This window comes from Pieris rapae, chromosome W (assembly GCF_905147795.1).
Source record: "Pieris rapae chromosome W, ilPieRapa1.1, whole genome shotgun sequence".
In the NCBI taxonomy this organism is placed as follows: domain Eukaryota; kingdom Metazoa; phylum Arthropoda; class Insecta; order Lepidoptera; family Pieridae; genus Pieris; species Pieris rapae.
In genome coordinates, this window is record NC_059533.1 from 2746360 (window position 1) to 2765963 (window position 19604).

At 36.4% G+C, this 19604-nt stretch overlaps 1 protein-coding gene across 2 annotated transcripts in view; it reads right to left on the reverse strand.

Annotated features, from left to right (window-relative positions):
* The window catches only part of LOC123690459 (protein croquemort-like), a 46081-nt gene that overhangs the window by 11681 nt on the left and 14796 nt on the right, over positions 1–19604 (reverse strand). The window contains exons 2-4 of one of the 2 annotated variants that reach the window (XM_045633890.1): positions 14926–15158; positions 6710–6820; positions 5862–6006 (exon numbers count right to left, since the gene is read on the reverse strand). In XM_045633890.1, the coding sequence (XP_045489846.1) occupies positions 5862–6006; positions 6710–6820; positions 14926–15139 (470 nt within the window). In that variant the 5' untranslated portion in view covers positions 15140–15158. The remainder of the gene's footprint in view (positions 1–5861; positions 6007–6709; positions 6821–14925; positions 15159–19604) is intronic. The other variant, XM_045633889.1, reaches the window with a different exon arrangement.

Here is a 19604-nt window from a genome sequence, read left to right on the forward strand (position 1 = left end):
TTTCCATTTAATTCCACGACGAGAAAGTGAACTTTCGATAGGCAGTTGGTTTTCAGTCAAAAACTTATAAACTTCTCCGAGGTAACGTTCACTGCCCTTAAAATTTGTCCCACAGTCGGAGCGAATCAAGTTTGGTAATCCTCGACGACTAACAAAACGAGACAAACAAGCGATAAAAGCTTCAGTACTAAGTGATGATACCACCTCCAGGTGTACGGATTTTGTAACAAGACAGACAAAGACACAGAGGTACCCTTTTACGATCTTGGCGTTTCTCAATGATGAAAACTTGATGGAAAATGGCCCAGCAAAATCGGTGCCTACACCAGAGAAGGGTCTAGCAGCAGTAATGCGATCTGGAGGCAAATCTCCCATTTGTGGTTGAGTCAAGGATGCTTTAAGTCGATAACAAGGAATACACTTAAAAATAACATTTCGAATAGCCCTCCTGGCTGACAAAATCCAAAATTGTTGATGAATAATAGCCAAAAGTGTATTTAACCCAACATGTGCATTCTTTTCGTGTCTGTCAGTAATTATCAAATCTCCCAATGAAGTTCGATTAGGAAGGAGAAGCGGATGTTTATGATTATAAGGCAGTTCTGAATGGCGTAATCTCCCACCTACGCGTAACAAACCCTTATCATCAATAAATGGATTCAGCCGAGCAACAGATCCCTTTAATTTACCTTGTCCTTTTAGAGTAGCAAAGACTGTTTCAAAATGCTTAGCTTGGATATAACGAACCCAGAATAATAAGGATTCATTTCTTTCATCTGGTGATAATACATTTGACATATTCTTAATTGTTGGATTCCTTGAATTATAAATAAACCTCCTAATCCAGGCGGTCACTCCAATCAATTTGTCTAATGAACTAAACCTTGCGAGTAACGGGTCTAAGTTTTCTATCGATTCCTGAACGACAAGAGAAATAACTCTTAAACCCGGAAGAGGCTCAACAAGTTCCGTTTTAGTGCGAGGCCAACAATTTTCGGGTTGGTACAGCCAACCTGGAGCCCACCATAAGGGATGGTCTAATATTACTGGAGCCTCACAACCTCGAGATGCACAGTCTGCCGGATTAAGTTCTCCCGGTACATGCCTCCAATCCAAGGTCACGACAGATTGCTGAATTTGACAAACCCTATTGGCCACAAATACTTCCAAAACATGAACTGACGCTTGCAGCCATGCAAGAACTATCTGACTATCAGTCCAAGCAAAACACTTCTGAATATTCATTTTTTGGCCAAAAATGGATTTAACATGGTTTATCAAACGTGTCAATAGAACAGCACCTGATAACTCTAAGTTAGGAATTGTTAAGCGTGTTCTTACCGGTGCAACCTTACTCTTTGCCATAACTAGTTTAACCGTTACAACACCAGATTGATTGACAGAACGAATATAAACTGCAGCAGCATAACCACTTTCCGATGCATCACAAAAACCATGAATATCCACTATGCATTTCCCTGGTGGCAATAAAGACCTATCAATTTTAATCAATTGAATTTCAAAAACCTAACAACAACACAACAAACCTAACCCAAACACTTAACAATTCACCAACTAAAGGGGCATCCCATGTTAATCCTTGTAACCAAAGCTTTTGTATAAAACATTTTGCCCAAAAAACAACTGGAGCTAACCATCCATTAGGATCGTATATCCTGGCTACAGTTGAAAGTACTACACGCTTTGTCCAAGATTTAATTACATCTATGTCTTGCACTCGAAAGGTAAATATATCACCTAACGGTTGATACTGAATACCTAATACTGCAACAGCGTCAGGGTTGTCCACGTTCTGAAAAATATAAGGATGTTGTTGATGATCCTCGGGTAAACCAGCAAGAACAGCTTGTGAGTTAGACACCCATTTCCTTAACTTATATCCACCAGCCTTAAGAATCCCAATTAGCTCATCGCGTAGTATCAAGGCTTCTTTCTCATTTGCAGCTCCAGTGCAAATGTCATCAACGAAAACATCACTATTCAAAACATCAGCTGCTCTTGGAAATTGCAAACGTTCTCGCTCAGCCAATTCTAACAATGTACGAATAGCAATATAAGGACTTGATCTGAGTCCGTATGTATTGGTATTTAATTCAAATACTGTAACTGGATCGGATTCCTTCTCACGCCACAAGATAAGTTGATAGCAACGGTCATCAGTATGAATTACAGTTTGCCTAAACATCATTTTAATATCTGCAACAAATACAATCTGATGTCTTCTAAAATTTGTTAAAATATCACCAATGTCACGATGTAACTTTGGGCCCGAATGCAAACATTGATTTAAAGAAACTCCATTGGAAGTAGGCGCTGAGCCATCAAAAACCACTCTTATTTTACCACTTTTAAACACAGCATGATGTGGAATGAAGTAGTGCTCCTGTGTGCGCCAATCATAATCAGAAACTGACATATGTCCGAGCTTAAAGTACTCGTCCATAAACTCTATATACTTAGCACGAAAAGTAGAATCTCTCTTCATTCGTCTCTCCATGGATGTTAACCTTTTCTCAGCTAAAGACCTGGAGTGACCCAAAGGTGGTCGGGATGGTAAAAAAGGTAACCTCGTGACAAACCTACCCGAACGGAGACGACCAGTGTTATTCTGAAAAAACAATTCACATTCTTGGTGCTCCGGATTTTCACGAGCCGCTGTGGGAGGCTCTTCGACTTCCCAAAACCGTTGAATGGCTTCAGCAAGTGAGAGTCCCACACATAAGTTACCATCTTCAACGCTAAGAGATTCTATTGGAAACACAGGACCCATAATGACATCACCAAAATCAGTTGTGACTGCTACTAAACCCGCTGGTTGTAAAAGTGTGCTTTTACTTAGCCGCAGCCTTCCCAAAACTTCTGCTCCGAGTAGCAAATCGATTTGACCTGGAATATGAAATGTACAATCCGCTAAGTTTAGACTACGTGTAAAATCTAATATCTCCGATGGTAATTTAACAAGTGGGTGTCTGCCCATAACATTATCTAAAATTATGGCAGAAATTGTAATCTGTGGCTGAGAGCATTGAACAGGAGAAAAAGTAAGTGTAACTTGTCCCCGCAATCCAGCAACCTTAGAGCCACCTACACCAAATATACTAGCAGGGAAAATACGCAACTGTAACCTATCCACCAAATCCATTGACACCAAACTTCCCTGTGCTCCAGAATCCAAAATCGCACGCGTGGTTACCTGCTCACCTGATGGAGAACCAACACAAATCTGTGCGGTGGGTAACAAAACAGTAATAAGAGATGTAGGAGTTCTAGTAGGGACGTGACCTAGTCAATATCCTTCTGGTTCAGGGACCCGCTGGCCTAAACGAGGCCACTCAGAAAAGGGCAAAGGCCTAACAAAATCACGACGTTGCTGTTCAATAACAGGTGATGCACAAGAGTCATAATTATCTTTGCTCTTAGGAAGTTGTTGCTGATCAGAGGTGACACGAGTCCTGTCATGAGACCTTAAGTTTCCCCCGCCCCTGCAGGGTGGTGGCTGCCTCCGATGATAATCATAATAACCTGATCCTGTACGGTGCCTGGAAGCATGACCAAAACTACAGTGTCTAACCTTCACACCACCATTCCACTGATGACCTGTATTTTGCATATCTTCAACAAACTCCCGTGCCGGTGCAGCTGATTGGGGTGAACCATTCATATTACCACAAAGTATAATGTGATGATTGCCATTACATTGTTTGCATGGTCGTGACACTTGGCATTGTGATGCCAGGCGCTTACCTAAACAACCATAACACCACTTCCGCTGTCGGGCAATATTTCGCCGTGCTTGAAAACGTAATGCTAAAAACTTTTGACATGACACTACGGTGTGATCAGGGACTCGACAATAAACACAACATTTGCCTGAATGTTGAGTTGCCACGTTATAAACTCGCTGGTCAGGGCGTCGCATTAAGCGCATATTATGCTGTTGTCGCGGCCTAGTAGAAATTGGGGCCGGCGTCGTGGACGGCGCTGGAACATTATCCTGTCTGCGACACTCATCCTCTAAAAACAAGATCAATTCATCAAACGTGGGAAGATGAGTGGTTGAATCTCCACCATACGCCTGTTCAAATCGGGTGCGCATATCTAAATTTAGTTTTTGTAATGTAATATGCAACAAAATAAAAGACCAACTATCTACAGGCAAATTTAAACCCCTTAAGCCATTAATTGCCACTAATAAAGGATTTAAAACTTGAATTCTTAAGTTGTGGCTCTGCACATTACTATGTAAATTTAAAATGACATCTACGTGGCTATCCGCTAGCCTACGTATATTTTGATAACGCCTCATTAGTAAATCTCTGGCTATATCATAATTATTGTCCACAAGTGCTAAATGTTGGACTAACCCTTTAGCCTCCCCGGTGAGACTAGCCAACAAATATGCCAACTTTTGCGCAGATGTTAAATCACCCCTTGAGTGCACTAAACTATCAAATAAATGTATAAACGCCACCCATTGGCTTAAGTCGCCACTAAAATGGGGCAAATCTAATTTGGGTAACCTACCTATAATACCACTTGAAAAACTATCCTTCGATTGAAGGTTATTTGACTGAGTAGCCGAATTTAATTTAATAATACCAACCGCTTCCCTGATTTGATCAGCCAAATCCTCAGCCTGATCCATGTCTGCACAAACCTTGTCCATCACCTCCGGTTCCAAACCCAATCAATTCAAGCAATGCCTGATACGATTTATATAAATCTTTCATCCTATCCTCTAACGCGTCACTTCTTGATAGAAGGGCCTGTACGCGATCTTTTCGCGAAATATTTAAAACGGCCGATCCTAGCCACCGCAATACACCAGCTATTTGTGCCTTGTGCGAAACCGCCATTATATAAAAGTATAAAAGTACAAACAATAGCACAAAAATCAAATAAAAAGCAAATTATAATAAGCGGCTACAAAAAACGATTTATAACACTATCAAAACACTATAATCCCTACAAACATAACAAGATATATGCATTAATAAGTTATGAACCCAGGACTTATATACCGAAAAATCATTAACTAAAATGAAACCACGCTCTGCTACCAAAAAATTATGTATCACAAAGAACGGTTCGGTGGCCGTCGATACGTAATCTTATACTAAAATAAGTCCTGAGTACATACCTCAAGGCATTGCTTCTTATTAGGGCGAAAGGCACAAAAAAACACGTCAGCCGTAAGGATGGATAGATTGTTAGTTTTGGGAACAAGAAATGTTAGGACTGATGCTGTACCTTGCCTTACAATAATAGTTCACGAATACGCACAAAAACACTCACTATAATAGTCTAAATGGAGGACGTAACTATTGACAAGGAATTCACAAAAAAACACTATAAAATTGCATCTAACTGTACGCAACGAATGTTCAACCACGACTCGTTCACAATGCGAATGCGCGGATCAGCCGAGTTAAAAATATTTTTGGGACCACCCTCATGGCCCTCAATATATTTTATCAACTAAATATGATTCTATTCCGAACACGCATTTATTATTAGTTTTTTTATAGAGGCTTGCTGATGTTAAGTGATACCGCTGCCCATTGACAGAGGACACTCTCAATGCCAGAGGAATCGCAACTCCGCTGCTGGCAATTTGTTCATCAAAATACGGATTCCGAAATCAGTACTTTATTGTTGTTTGATTCCCTTGAACTGTATAGAGCTATTAAACTTTTTTTTATTAATGTATTTTTAGTTGTTTAAACCCTTTTTGACTTCTATAGTCAAACAATATTTTCTAAAAAACTAATCAAACAGATTTTTTACAGTACCAATGAAGTACCATGAATATAATTAACTTTTTTTTATTTTATACTTACAAATATACAATTGGTCCAATTTCCTCCACATTAATTTTGTCATCAGCGCCAGAGAGAAACCTGTCATGGTTGGTCACGTTGAAGACGTACATTCTCATCCTCACCTGATCAGGTGGGTCTGACCACCAGTCAAATGGTGGCAGGCCTGAAAAATTGGCGTATATTTGTAGAAAAATGCTACACTGAACATAATTTGGAAACATTCATATTTTTACGTAGAAACATTTTAATAAAACAAGACTTGAATTTCAATCAACTATAACATTACTGTTCTTATTATATGACATTTTAAAAATTAATGACATTTGTAGGCTGATTGTGCGGATTTTCGTTATTGAGCGATTTAATTGTACTACTATCTTGAAAAATAAAGAATGAATGGTAAACTCTTGCCTTATTATTTAAGTTTATATCGTAAACTATTGAATATTATTGTTATTTCTCTATGTCAGTTATCATTTTTCATTCAAGACAACTGAGTAACCATCAAATGAACCGCACGGCAAATGCAGCCTTGCAAAGTATGCAACTAGAAGCGTTTTTTAATGTTATACTTCTTGCGCGATGGAGAAAAATGAAGAGAGTGAATTTTTACGATGCGCGCGCACACCAACACCTAAATTCGACATCGTAAAGTTAAGTCTAGGTAGCATGGAAATCGATAGCTATGTTGTAGCTGTATATTCTAGCATTTTTATATTTAGGAGGCCTTCTCCCGGACAGGGGCCGCATGTCAGTTAAAATTGTATTCATATCTATTTTATTTACTTTATGTAAATAGGATGTGGAAAAATAAAGGCTTATTATTATTATTTATTCGATGGATCCCTTAAAAATTCAATACTTACCAGGTCTCATATTTAGTTTTTCCCGCAGCATTAAGTCTTGAGGTGTATAAATGAATCCACATATTGATAAAGATATCAGAATTACTCCCCAAACTGTTTGTGATGTGGTACCTGAAAACAAACGTGACTATAATATTGCTATGAGCTTATAATATTAAATTTAATGTTAACTACGATAGATAGGTAATATGTGATGATAATTGGGGCTGGCCATGTTGTTCCTCGTGATAGAGTGGTTTCCTGAAGGAACTGGGACCTGATGCCTGGTATGGTTGTTCTTTAAATAATGCGATTCATTTTGTCATAGCCCAATCGTTAGATATAATATTGAAACATATTCTTTTGTTTGTTAAAGTCTTCAAGTGTCGGAACGTGTCCTTAGAAATGTGAAATAAATATGGCAATGAATAGATATTTTATATACAAAGCAGAAACTAGAACAATTTTTTTCAGCTTAAATTTAGTTTTTGAAATTGTAACGAAACATCGTTTTTATTATGACCCGAAAACGAAAAAGCAGTGCATGACTTCCGACGCCGTCATCTCAAATTCCAAGAAATTTAAGGCGATTCCATCAACTGCTGGGGTGAGGCGGTTTCATCTGCTATACCCAAGGGGTGATAATTATCGAATACAGCTACTAATACTGGGACTTTGTATGCACAAATAAAGACGCGTGAGGAAAAACACAAGCAACAACGTGGCAAACTTGCTAAAGTTGTTTTATTTCATCAATATAATATCCAGTTGCGCTGGCTGCCAATTAAGAAGTTGGCATGGAATTAATGAACATCTTCCATATTCATCGGATACAGCTCCATTGATAGTGATTCCATTTGTAGATGATGAGGCAGCAGTCTCAGCGGTACACGATTGAAAAAAAAAGATTCTTATACAAAATTTTAGCTTTATAAAGATATACAAAGTGTATAAACCTGATAAGTGATTTCGTTAGAAATGTTATTACATTTAGTAAAAGATTATTGCTGAGTCTTTATTTTTATTGAACATCCTTAGAGAATATTGTCTTTAATATTTGTTTATTACACATTTATTATGAAACATGATTTATATCTGTGTGAATCTCTTCCCAAGACCTTCGGATGTAAATATTTAATTTCTTAACAATAAAATTATTTGCAAATACTTTCCTTATCATTTCAAAGACATTCTTCTACAATAATGTTAATGGCAGATTCGTGGAAATATTTTATTATTAATTACAAAAGTTTCGCTTAGTAAAGGTTAATCATAGAATAGGCGTATATACAGAAAGGCCGGTTGTACGGTGTTCTTTCCTGAATGGTTTTAAAATGATTAAAGAGCTACCTCCCCGGCGACTTACCCCCCGGGGCCGAGGAAGCTAAGCTAAAATAAAGCTTATTTGTCGTACCGTTTAATTGTGAAAAAAAATATATACATGAGCGTAGGTTAGGTGGTTGAGGGTCGGTTATGCTATCTGATACACTACTTTCCCTCAACAGTAGGGCTGTTTGCGTATATTGTAGTATACTAATTTCAAATAGACTTTTCCTTCTGACTCAATTGGTTATGGACAGTATTTTTCGTTTTTGGGTCATATTGGAAATCCATGTTTGGCATTATTATATCATTTGGCATGTTTGGCAGTTTGAACATCTTGTTGTAACAAATTCAACCTTTGTGAAATAAACTTGAAAAAATATTTACAGTTTCTGCTATGTATATAAAATATCTATTTCATTGCCATAACTTAAATTTTACACACGTTAGCATCTAATTAACCATAGGAACATGCAATCGAAGGTATATGCTAGATACAGAAGGCGGATTACGTCGTCTATTAAGAAAAAAATCATGAAGAAAACAGACATCGAAATTTGAGGCCAAAGTCAAGGGTAAAGTCACCAGTCGTTCATTAGTCATTCTTGTATATGTATATGTATTTCAAATATCTTCTAAAGTTTCATAAGATCTATCAAAACTATGAATAAAACCTTTCTATGTAAACTTCTATCGTGTCCTTAACGTTATTGTAAATTAGGTCAAGCGATTGTATTTATCGGCGCAAATTTATATATTGTTACGAAAAATATTAATAATGTTTGGGATTCATATTTTATGATAGTCTGTAGTAATTTTATATTCTTTATTATTTATGTTACAGCAATGGCGTGTTAGTGTCAGCTGCCACTGTCATTATCATTTAATGACATCGAAGTCAAATATCTTTAAAACCGTTAATATGACTAGTTCATTTAACTTGTCAATGTTGTTAGATCTTATAATTAATCACTATTCAATGATCGATAATAATTCTGACTCCATAGTCATAATTATTATTATGGAAAGTTATTTATCATAATTTTAAATATTGGAGACTAGATAACAATAAATATTAAAGTAATCTTTGACACTCGTTCTTATGACTCTGTTTGACTCTGTGGTCTATTCGGGTTCGGTCGTGGAACGAGTACCCGAAATGTTACGAAGCTTGTTTATTACAAATGCGGGTTGTTATAAATACAGGAACTGATTGGTGCGAGCCTCAGTTCGATTGAGCGGTCGAACCAAGCAGAAGCCTTTAAAGTGTAGACTCTAATGTCGAAATTAAATGGCAGATGCCAACAAACTAATCTATGACACCAGTATTACTGACGTCATTATCTTCAATAATTTAATGACAGCTTTAATTAATCTGGATTCGTTATTTACAGGCGCTTCGCGCCGACAGCAGCGGCGGGATCACACATCTCCAAGAGACTTCGGGAGAGCTGATCCATACGTTAAGTTTCGGCACGCGATTGACGTGCCGAAATGGCGTAACTACACTTCGGACCAAGCGAGCCGTTACGCAGAGTATGCTACAATGGCACGGACGTTTTTTTAAGAGGATTCGACCATATGCTACCGACGCCGACGCCGAGGTAATGGTTGCGGTGATCACAGGTATTTACCCTGAGTTTTTTCGATCTGAGTAACTGAGAATTACCTCCGATTCACTAAATAAATTCTTATCAGTTCTTATAATATTTCGTAGGCGTAAAATCGAAAGTAGAGTAAATATAATGATATAACAAAGATCCCGTGTTATGGTATCTTCAAAATATCAATTCGTTCGTTTCACTTTCTTAAACTGGGTCGTTTGTCGTTGTCGTGTTACCGGGACCGCAAAGTGAGAAATCCGTCTAAGCATAACGTTATTTCGTCATAATTCAGTAACAATAATACCGGTTTTCATGGCACAGTTTATTAAATGAGATTTCTGCCGTTGTGTGGGTCATCTAGAGTAAAATTGCTACTACCGTCAAAATGACGAATGTAACTCGCTAAATTAAACTATTAAGTATTGTTCATTTATTAAACTTACTACAACAAAATATGTAATTAATTGTTCAAAGAAAGTTATAAGACTTTTTAAAACTATTAAAATTGTCAATTAATTCGAGAAAGTCATAATAAGATATGAATTTTATGAATCGAGAAAAAGAACGGGACGAACCAACTTTGCGTTGATCTTTGCGTGTTGAATTCAAGTGCGGTTAGAGATATTAGCAGACCAAATTTAGAGATTAGGCAGAGCCCGATATTACAGATGCTTAGATATAGCATCTGGCTTTCACGGAATTCCCTAATCAGATGACACTATTAAAAAAAAAACATTTGTGCAATTCACACATGGTAGAAGTGAAACCTTCAAAAACAAATATAAATTAATCATTTTCCACTATCTAAATGTGTGTGTTCTTTAAAAACAGTATATTTTAATTATACATTTTAATTTATAAGTTTAATATAAATCTTTAATTTGACAAAAACTAAAACAACGAAAGTTTGAAATTCGATCAAAAAAAAAAGCGGCAGTAAATAGAGGCTGTATAATGCCTCCTATCTCATTTTCTCCCACGTTAAATCATATGATGAATTGATGTTTCTGTCTCGCTTTTCCGTTGCATCCGGTTTGAAATCACAACGATTCTAAAGAAGTTTCACTTCAAAAACAGCTTTTGTGTTTAATATTTACGTATGTCTTTCGGTAAATTTATGTATTTTTACTTTTCGTCATCGCTGAAAGTGAAAAGAGAATTTTATATCGGTCATTATAAACATTCTCTAATATTTTGCACATATGGCAAAGTAAAATCCAAATCAAAGTTGTAAATATAAATTTGAACATTCAAATATTTGGAGACGTTAACTGCTCACAAAAAAAAAAATTAAATTTGATTTGAGTGGTTTAGTTACTAATTCTTTTTCGGAAAAGGGATTCTCTTCTTTAATATAAAATCCCAGATGCTCTTGTATCTCTGTCTTTTAATAAATTTGGGAAATGTATTAAAAAGAGGAGCTGTGTAAAAAGGCTTACTATAAATTCAGCGATTGTCTAGTTGATGAAAGGGCCTAGGACTAGTGCTGGGCAAGCTCCTTCTAATTAATTTGCTATGAGCGTTGTAGTATTGTTTGATGACTTATTTTATTTTAAAAAATTACCGAGAGTTTTTTACGTCGGCTTTTTCTCTCGGCCTACACCCTGTCTTCTTTGCCAATGAGTAGGGATGCCTGCGGGTTCGAATTTGGTGACGTGGAAAAGTGATACTTTGACGATCTTATGTTCCAAAATAAACGTGTTTTATTTTAATTTTATTCATAGTTGTCATGACAAATATCAACTTTGTATGAATACTCAATCCAAAACGCTTTCTCTTCAGTTCAGTTACATTCTACACATCAAAATGCAGTGATTTTTGTCTACCGTACGTTGCGTATTCGTTCTACCCACTTTTCGTTGTTATTCTATTTTGTTGGGTTTGGCCCATTACTAAAAACTAAGTGTGCATTTTATATCAACCATCATAAGCGAAACATTCCATACGTTACAGATATGAGTAATTAAGATTTGAATTTAAGTTGTAAATGTAACTGTAAAAGTAATTGTAAAATTAAACCTTCTAATATTTTTGACGAACATCAGGTGCATGAATGTAATTTGATGTGAATAACTAATGTGATAATAGTGTGATGACAAAAAAAATATATCAAGTATTTTGTGATACCATTTTACTGTGGGTTTTAATTTATAATATTTCTTTTTTTAAAGAGAACGGGTATCGGTATATTCTGTCATAAGACTGCTTTTGAGAAGAACTGCTTTATAATTCTTAGTCTAGATGTCAGCAGGCCGAGGCGGTTTACATGTTGTGGTTGGTTGAGTAACCAATTGGAGCAATTCTTTGAACGCCATGAGTTTATACTTCAGTCGAATTGACCGTATCGGCGGAAGATTTGTCGGAGAGTTTTATGTGAGGAGGCCTCGACCTCTTCTACTGACGTTTTTGGATCTAGGTAATTGCATTGAATTACTGAATAACTAATCTAATTAAAGGTAATAATTATTTTATATGCATTGACATGTTTATGAAAAAATAAAAATGTGTTTTACCTATCCAATATCCTTCCTAAAACGCTGGCTGGCCACCATGCGTATCCTTGATCCTGGTCTTGTTGGCTGAACCCAGGATGGGTGATGCCTTGTGTGGGCTAGATCTCTAAATGAGTGATGCCTTGTGTGTGGGCTAGATCTCGTAATGAGTGATGCCTTGTGTGTGGGCTAGATCTCGTAATGAGTGATGCCTTGTGTGTGGGCTAGATCTCGTAATGAGTGATGCCTTGTGTGTGGGCTAGATCTCGTAATGAGTGATGCCTTGTGTTTTCCTATCCAATATCCTTCCTAAAACGCTGGCTGGCCACCACGCGTATCCTTGATCCTGGTCTTGTTGGCTGAACCCAGGATGGGTGATGCCTTGTGTGGGCTAGATCTCGTCATGAGTGATGCCTTGTTTAAAGTTGTTGCAATGTAAAGCAGCGCAGGGGACGCGCTGGAGTCAGTATGGCCGTATCGGCGCAAATTTATATATTGTTACGAAAAATATTAATAATGTTTGGGATTCATATTTTATGATAGTCTGTAGTAATTTTATATTCTTTATTATTTATGTTACAGCAATGGCGTGTTAGTGTCAGCTGCCACTGTCATTATCATTTAATGACATCGAAGTCAAATATCTATAAAACCGTTAATATGACTAGTTCATTTAACTTGTCAATGTTGTTAGATCTTATAATTAATCACTATTCAATGATCGATAATAATTCTGACTCCATAGTCATAATTATTATTATGGAAAGTTATTTATCATAATTTTAAATATTGGAGACTAGATAACAATAAATATTAAAGTAATCTTTGACACTCGTTCTTATGACTCTGTTTGACTCTGTGGTCTATTCGGGTTCGGTCGTGGAACGAGTACCCGAAATGTTACGAAGCTTGTTTATTACAAATGCGGGTTGTTATAAATACAGGAACTGATTGGTGCGAGCCTCAGTTCGATTGAGCGGTCGAACCAAGCAGAAGCCTTTAAAGTGTAGACTCTAATGTCGAAATTAAATGGCAGATGCCAACAAACTAATCTATGACACCAGTATTACTGACGTCATTATCTTCAATAATTTAATGACAGCTTTAATTAATCTGGATTCGTTATTTACAGGCGTTTCGCGCCGACATATTCATAGAGCAAACTAGTTTTTTAATCTGAATCATAGACTATAATCTATACGGAAAAATTAATTCCTATAATTGTAATTTGTGGTGGCAAGAGAAAACCCGGTAGGCCGAGGCTGCGTTGATGGAATGGATCTGTTATGTGCCTCCAAACATTAGGGGTTCGAGGCTGGCCGCAAGAAGCATCAGATAGATTGTGATGGCAAAAGATACTTGAAGAAACTAAGCTAAACTAAACTAACTCATCTGTTTGGTAATTGATTGTGATTGAATAAATTAAAAGCACATCGCGTATGTAGAATTAACGTAATTTTTTTTTATGCACAGAACCAGATAGACGTTTGACGACAATACCATCTGATGATGTGATCTGAGATGTGGCCTATTGAAGCGCACGCCTATCCAGGACATGCCTGTTTAACCACCGCTTTCGGAGAATCATTTTATTTTTATTTATTTATTAACACTTCGTTGCATTACAATATAAAAAACTGATTTCTTCCAGGCAACCACTGTGAGTAAAGGAAAAAAATGTATTAAATAACATAAGGTAAGCAAGAAGTGCAAAAATACATATAACATAAACAATAAGAAGAAAAAAAAAACTTAACTGATACAGGATACATAAAAAAACAAAAAGTAAAAAGTGAACATGAATCATGACAATTTAATTCAAGAATCATTTCCTAGGATTATCTAAATACTTTCCTATAATCATCTAATTTAAATCTTAAATTATATAACTATGAAAGAAACCAATGATGATATACACGACCATTAAACATAACAATAGATTAAAATACAAATATCATTTACGGCATTACTTTATGCTTTCTTTGGACGAATGATGAAATACCTACAGTTAATTTTAACTTGTTTAAGATTCAAAGTGAAGGAAACATGATCAATGCAATATTTCGTCATATTTTATAAGCGTTTGAATTTAAATTAAATTACGAGATGCTAAAATTATTTATTTAAAATATCAATAAATCTGATAGATAATGATTGTGACAGTTATGTACGACGTATAGTGAAAGTGACATTTTGAAAATATGGCGGGTAATTTCCGTGAATGAATCAATGTTTTGTTAATTTAAGTGGTTCAGTCACTGGCAACTATATTTTTCATAGATCTACTAATCAGGTAATAAGTTTTGGTTTTCAGGAGTAGATATAATTATTTATTATTTGTGGCTTCCAAACACACGCAGGACGTTTCAGTGGCTTCATGAAAATGATCCATTATTACAAGAAATCGTAAGTCTGTGGCGTATGTAGAGTAAAACTAATTATTTTTATAAGGATCATTTAATGGAAATTGCGTATTATCAACGCGAGTTGCGGTGTATTGCAATGCTTTCTAGACCACCAGATGTTGCCAAGACGCTTATATTTGACATTGAATATTCAAATTATTATAAGCGTACGCGAGATGAATGATAATTTTAATACAATCATTTAGTAGCAAATTAGCTGACTAATGTTATTGTATGTTGTAATTAAATTGTTACTTGCTTTGTAAAGGACGTATGATGGAATAAAATTTTAAAAATAAAACATTACCAAGTGTCCATTAGCTTCTGAGCAAGACTAATTTGACTTACAATATTAAATGTGTATAACCTAAAATATTTACATCAAAATAGTGTTTTGAATAAATTATACTTACTACAGCAGAAACTACTTTTTTTAGTGTCCTTTCTGATATCTTCGCAGGTCATAGAGTACTGTGTTCCTAGAGTGCAATCCTTCAGGCAATTTTTGTTGTCTTTGGGTTTGTTAAGTAAACTATTAAGCGAATCACGGTTACTTCCCGCTACATAAGTTGAAGCAGCCTGTGATCCTGTGTCATCCAGATTGACGGTTGGCACCTCCTCCGCCATTTCAGAATCTGAAATTATACTGTTTTATTATATATAACTACATATGTTGCTATAAGTAAATACGAACAACATTTGAAATGGAATTCAAAAATATGGAAATAAACAAGATTTTATTATTTCACATCAACATTCACTGGGATCAATAAAAATGTTGCAACAACGGATAAAATTATATCCCTTTCAAAGCTTTCAAAGCAAAATCCCTCTGTTTAACCAATCAAACAACAAAGATATTTTCATGCGCTATCTTCGACGTCAATGTAAGGGAACTATGCGTTCAAATTGAAACAAACTTTTTACAGTCTATTTAAAGGCTGATATTAAGTTCTGAAACCTATTCACCTATTGCCACTCTATAAAAGGCCTGCATTTAGACTGCAATTAAAGTTTGGATGTTCGCACGATGTCATAACACAGAAGGTCGGTTGAAGGCAAAGATGATATAGCCTTGACATTGATTTAAGACCGCAAGCCACAAACATAGTGGAGCTTACGAAATATTGTTGTATTATATTATGTTACTTGGTAAAGGATTTGTAATCGTCGCGAGTGGTTTCTTTTTTAAGAATTTGGTTTCAGCCTACCCCTTCAAGTTCACGTGTATCATCGGAGGCACAATGCAAAATTGAATCATCTAATTGTCAAAGCCTAGTGTTTCAGAACATAGAGCTTTTTAAGTCACATTCTGCTGGGAATCGCCTTTTTGTAGAACCAGCTGTCAGTAGAGGTATTTACAAACTGATGGACATAGGGGTCTTCTAGAAATGGAGTGCATCATTCTCTAAAACATCGGCTACACCTGCGCTAGCCCCACCCGTTGCAGCTGTCAATAGGCAGCGATTATCACTTCATTCAAAGTGACCATACGAGTTATATTTATGTGAATTATATTCAACAGTTTTTGAATGTGACAGAGATATCAGTTTATATTTTGAAAAACCCTCACGTGGAGCATCAAGGCTTTTGAGTGAAGCTCTATCTATGTTTGCTACAGTATTAAATATTCTTACTTAAAGTAAGTCTTTCTTTTAAATTAAATTAAGTAAATATCTGATCCCGACTTCTCAGAAAGTACCAAAATACCAAACTGGTTTCGTAAAAAACTCTGCTGCGACCTATGCTTACGTGCTTTTCTGAAACCTGGGCCCTTAGCAAGAAGGACGAGCTTGCTCAAACAGATGTTTATGACGATGTCTTCAATGAAGTAAGTTGGGATATGTGCACCGAATGGAAAATAACAGAACACCAATATTCTTACTGAAATCACAACCTGGTTGTAAATGAAAATCAGGTAGACCGAAGCGTTGGTGGGATGGACCTCGAAATCTTAATTATTCGAAGTGGTGCCCTTTGTGGGCCTTCCACCAGGGTAAGGTGGAAGTTCGTTTTGCTGTTACATATGTAGACTAGATTATTGTGAATTTTAGTATGGATCTCTTGTGGGTAAAGGCCTCCTCTACAGCTCCATCCATTTCAGTCTATAAATATCCAATTTTTGTGATCGTTACAATATTACAGATATACTGGTATAAATTAAATTCGTGGCGATCTTGACAATTCAGCGTTCTAGCTGAGTTGATGTTATTAAATTGTTTACTTGGTTGAGAAAAAACATCGAAAAAACCAAATCAACAGAAACCTGCCAAATATTACATATTTGTTTATATATTCGAATTAATATTGCAATTTCGGCGTCCTTTTGGACTTCACATGTCCATTACGGCAATGAAAAAGTTAACACCGTCTGACGTGGAAGATTTTCCTCGGCAAAACCCAGTTGACATTACGTAACATTCAAATTTAGACTCCACAAGGCTGAGCTAATAACTCTAAGGAAGTCTTAATGTGCCTTTACCAGCACGCTCTTGATGCATTTCCAATAACCACAAATGCTTTCAACTACACTGCTTCTAACAGTACAAAGATAAGTACCTACAGGTAAAAAAACAGCAAGGTTCTGCTCCTGCTTTATTACTACGCATCTAGCGGTAATTAGAAATCCGTGAGAGGATGTTATACCCTGATTCGCGGTATCGTGGTATTTGCTACATCCTCCCGCGCAAGGGAGATGCCTAAACCCGTACGGGGCATATGCCCCCTTCGGGTGGTGTGGTGGTTCGCACCCTGCTGATACAGAGCTTTTCGGTAGCGAGCTAATTATATCGCCTTTGGTGGGGGCTGCTTCATGCGAGGAGGCATTGACTCGACTCGCTGCGCGCAACCGATGGGGGCGGTATCAAAGTATTTTCGATCACATATATATGAAACCTGCATAAGCCTAGTGGTGTGGTCTTGGGTCTGGCCTGACTGATACTTCGCCCGATCGAGGAATCTCTTTCTAGGATGCAGGAAGACTTCTCTTTCTTTACGCTGCGATCAGACATAAGTAACGCTATTTCAGTTTAGATTATATCAGATTTGATTGAACTAGGTACTTAGCACTATCTTAATGTATAAAACATATGTTCTCAAGTGTAGATTTTTTACTGATAACTTTTAGATGCAGTAGACAAAGTGACCTTTAACTGTTATTAGCTAATGCTAGATCAAGGTTTATATGGATTATATTAAGTTTTACTATGCTCTGCTTTGCTCATGAATAATTGATTCATCGTAAGAAAATAAGTGTATTTAAGTTAATATATATGAAAAGAGCAGTGTTGGCCTAGTGGCTTCTGCGTGCGACTCTCATACCTGAGGTCGTAGGTTCGATCCCGGAACGGACCAATGGTATGTGCGCATTTAAAATTTGCTCAAACGGTGAAGGAAAACATCGTGAGGAAACCGACATGTCTTAGTCCCAAAAGGTCGACGACGTGTGTCAGGCACTGGAGGCTGATCACCTACTTACCTATTACATTGAAAAATTATCATGAAACAGATTCAGAAATCTGAGGGCAAGACCTAAAGAGGTTGTAGCGCCACTGATTTATTTATATATGAAAAAAAGAAATAAGGTGGGTATATCAAAAGGCGTACAGACAAAAGATACAAAGAAACGTGGGACGACTACAAAAGCTATGGGCTGACGATATCATAAAAGTTTCTGAGGAAAACTAGGTGACGTGGCGGCCCCACATGGGGCGTTCAGGTATTACGTAAGCAGATTTACAGAAAGTTATCACCCCCATTCCTATTGTCAGCAAAAGTAAGCAAACCAATAATATATATAATGATATTTATATTACATAAACCTATCAATTTATGGAATCCTCGAAAATGCATTTTGTTTTAAAACAATGCGTGTAAAAAAGTAAATAATTATTAATTTATTGTTAACGTAATCACCAATTAAGAAAATCAAAGAGTTCTGAAATCAAGAGTGGATGACACATTGTAAGAAACTCTCCAGCGCCCCTGGATGGACAAGTTTTTGTTCTTGTTTCTCAACATGCTTGTAAGGCGCAACCGTTACACTAATTATGTCTAAGCTAGTGTTCATCAACCTTTTTTGTGCAATGCCGCACCGTAGACAACCTAAATTTCCTATTTACTTGAACTTTCTCTTAATTAAAATATATTTAAAGGGTAAATTTCAACAAAGTACATTTGCAATTTCATATCTTGGACCTTTGATCTTTGGTGTTCTTTGTTCCTATTGTCTAGACTCAAAGATAAAGTGTAAATAATTTATTTGCCTTCACCATATACGAGCAATGTTGGCCCAGTGGCTTCAGTGTACGACTCTCATCCTTGAGGTCCTAAATTCGATCGCCAGCTGGATAATGGACTATCTGTGTAGTATTATTCCGCTCCAACGGTAAAGGAAAGCATTGTAAGAAAACATTGCCTTAACAAAAAAATTCGGTGTGTGTCAAGCTCAAAATGCATATCACCTATTTGCCTATTAGATAAAAGCGATCATGAAACAGATACGGAAATCTCGGAAATAGAAAAACGCCCATTGGTCTAGCCAGATTTCGAACACACGACCTCAAAGCTATAATATATACTATATAGATTATTAAAGATATATACTAAATAATGATATAATTAAAAATGGCGGCTCAAAAAATTTAAGTCTTTCCATCGCTTAAGACTCTAACATACGCCGATGACTTTGAGGATTTGACCTCTACTACAAACAATAATTTACTAACGCCATCTAGTCTAACAAAATAGTGAATAGTCTAACAAAACTACGTGAATACGAAACCAATTATTAGCTAAATATAAAAATTTATAAATAAATATTGGTCTAGAAAAAATGGTGGCTGCCAATTATTTAACTAGTACATACATGATTTTTTTACATGTTTAATTCGTTCTGAGGTTAAAACTTTTTAATGTCAGTATTGCTAAAATACCGAATTCGAGTCATCATCATCAGCTGACGATGGACTCTGATGGTTGGTACTGGATCTCGAGGATGGTAAGCAGTAGACATACCGTCATTGAGCTCGTTGTAATCAGCTCAGCGAAACGATACTAGAAATGTGACTATATGAACCTGATGATGGACTCC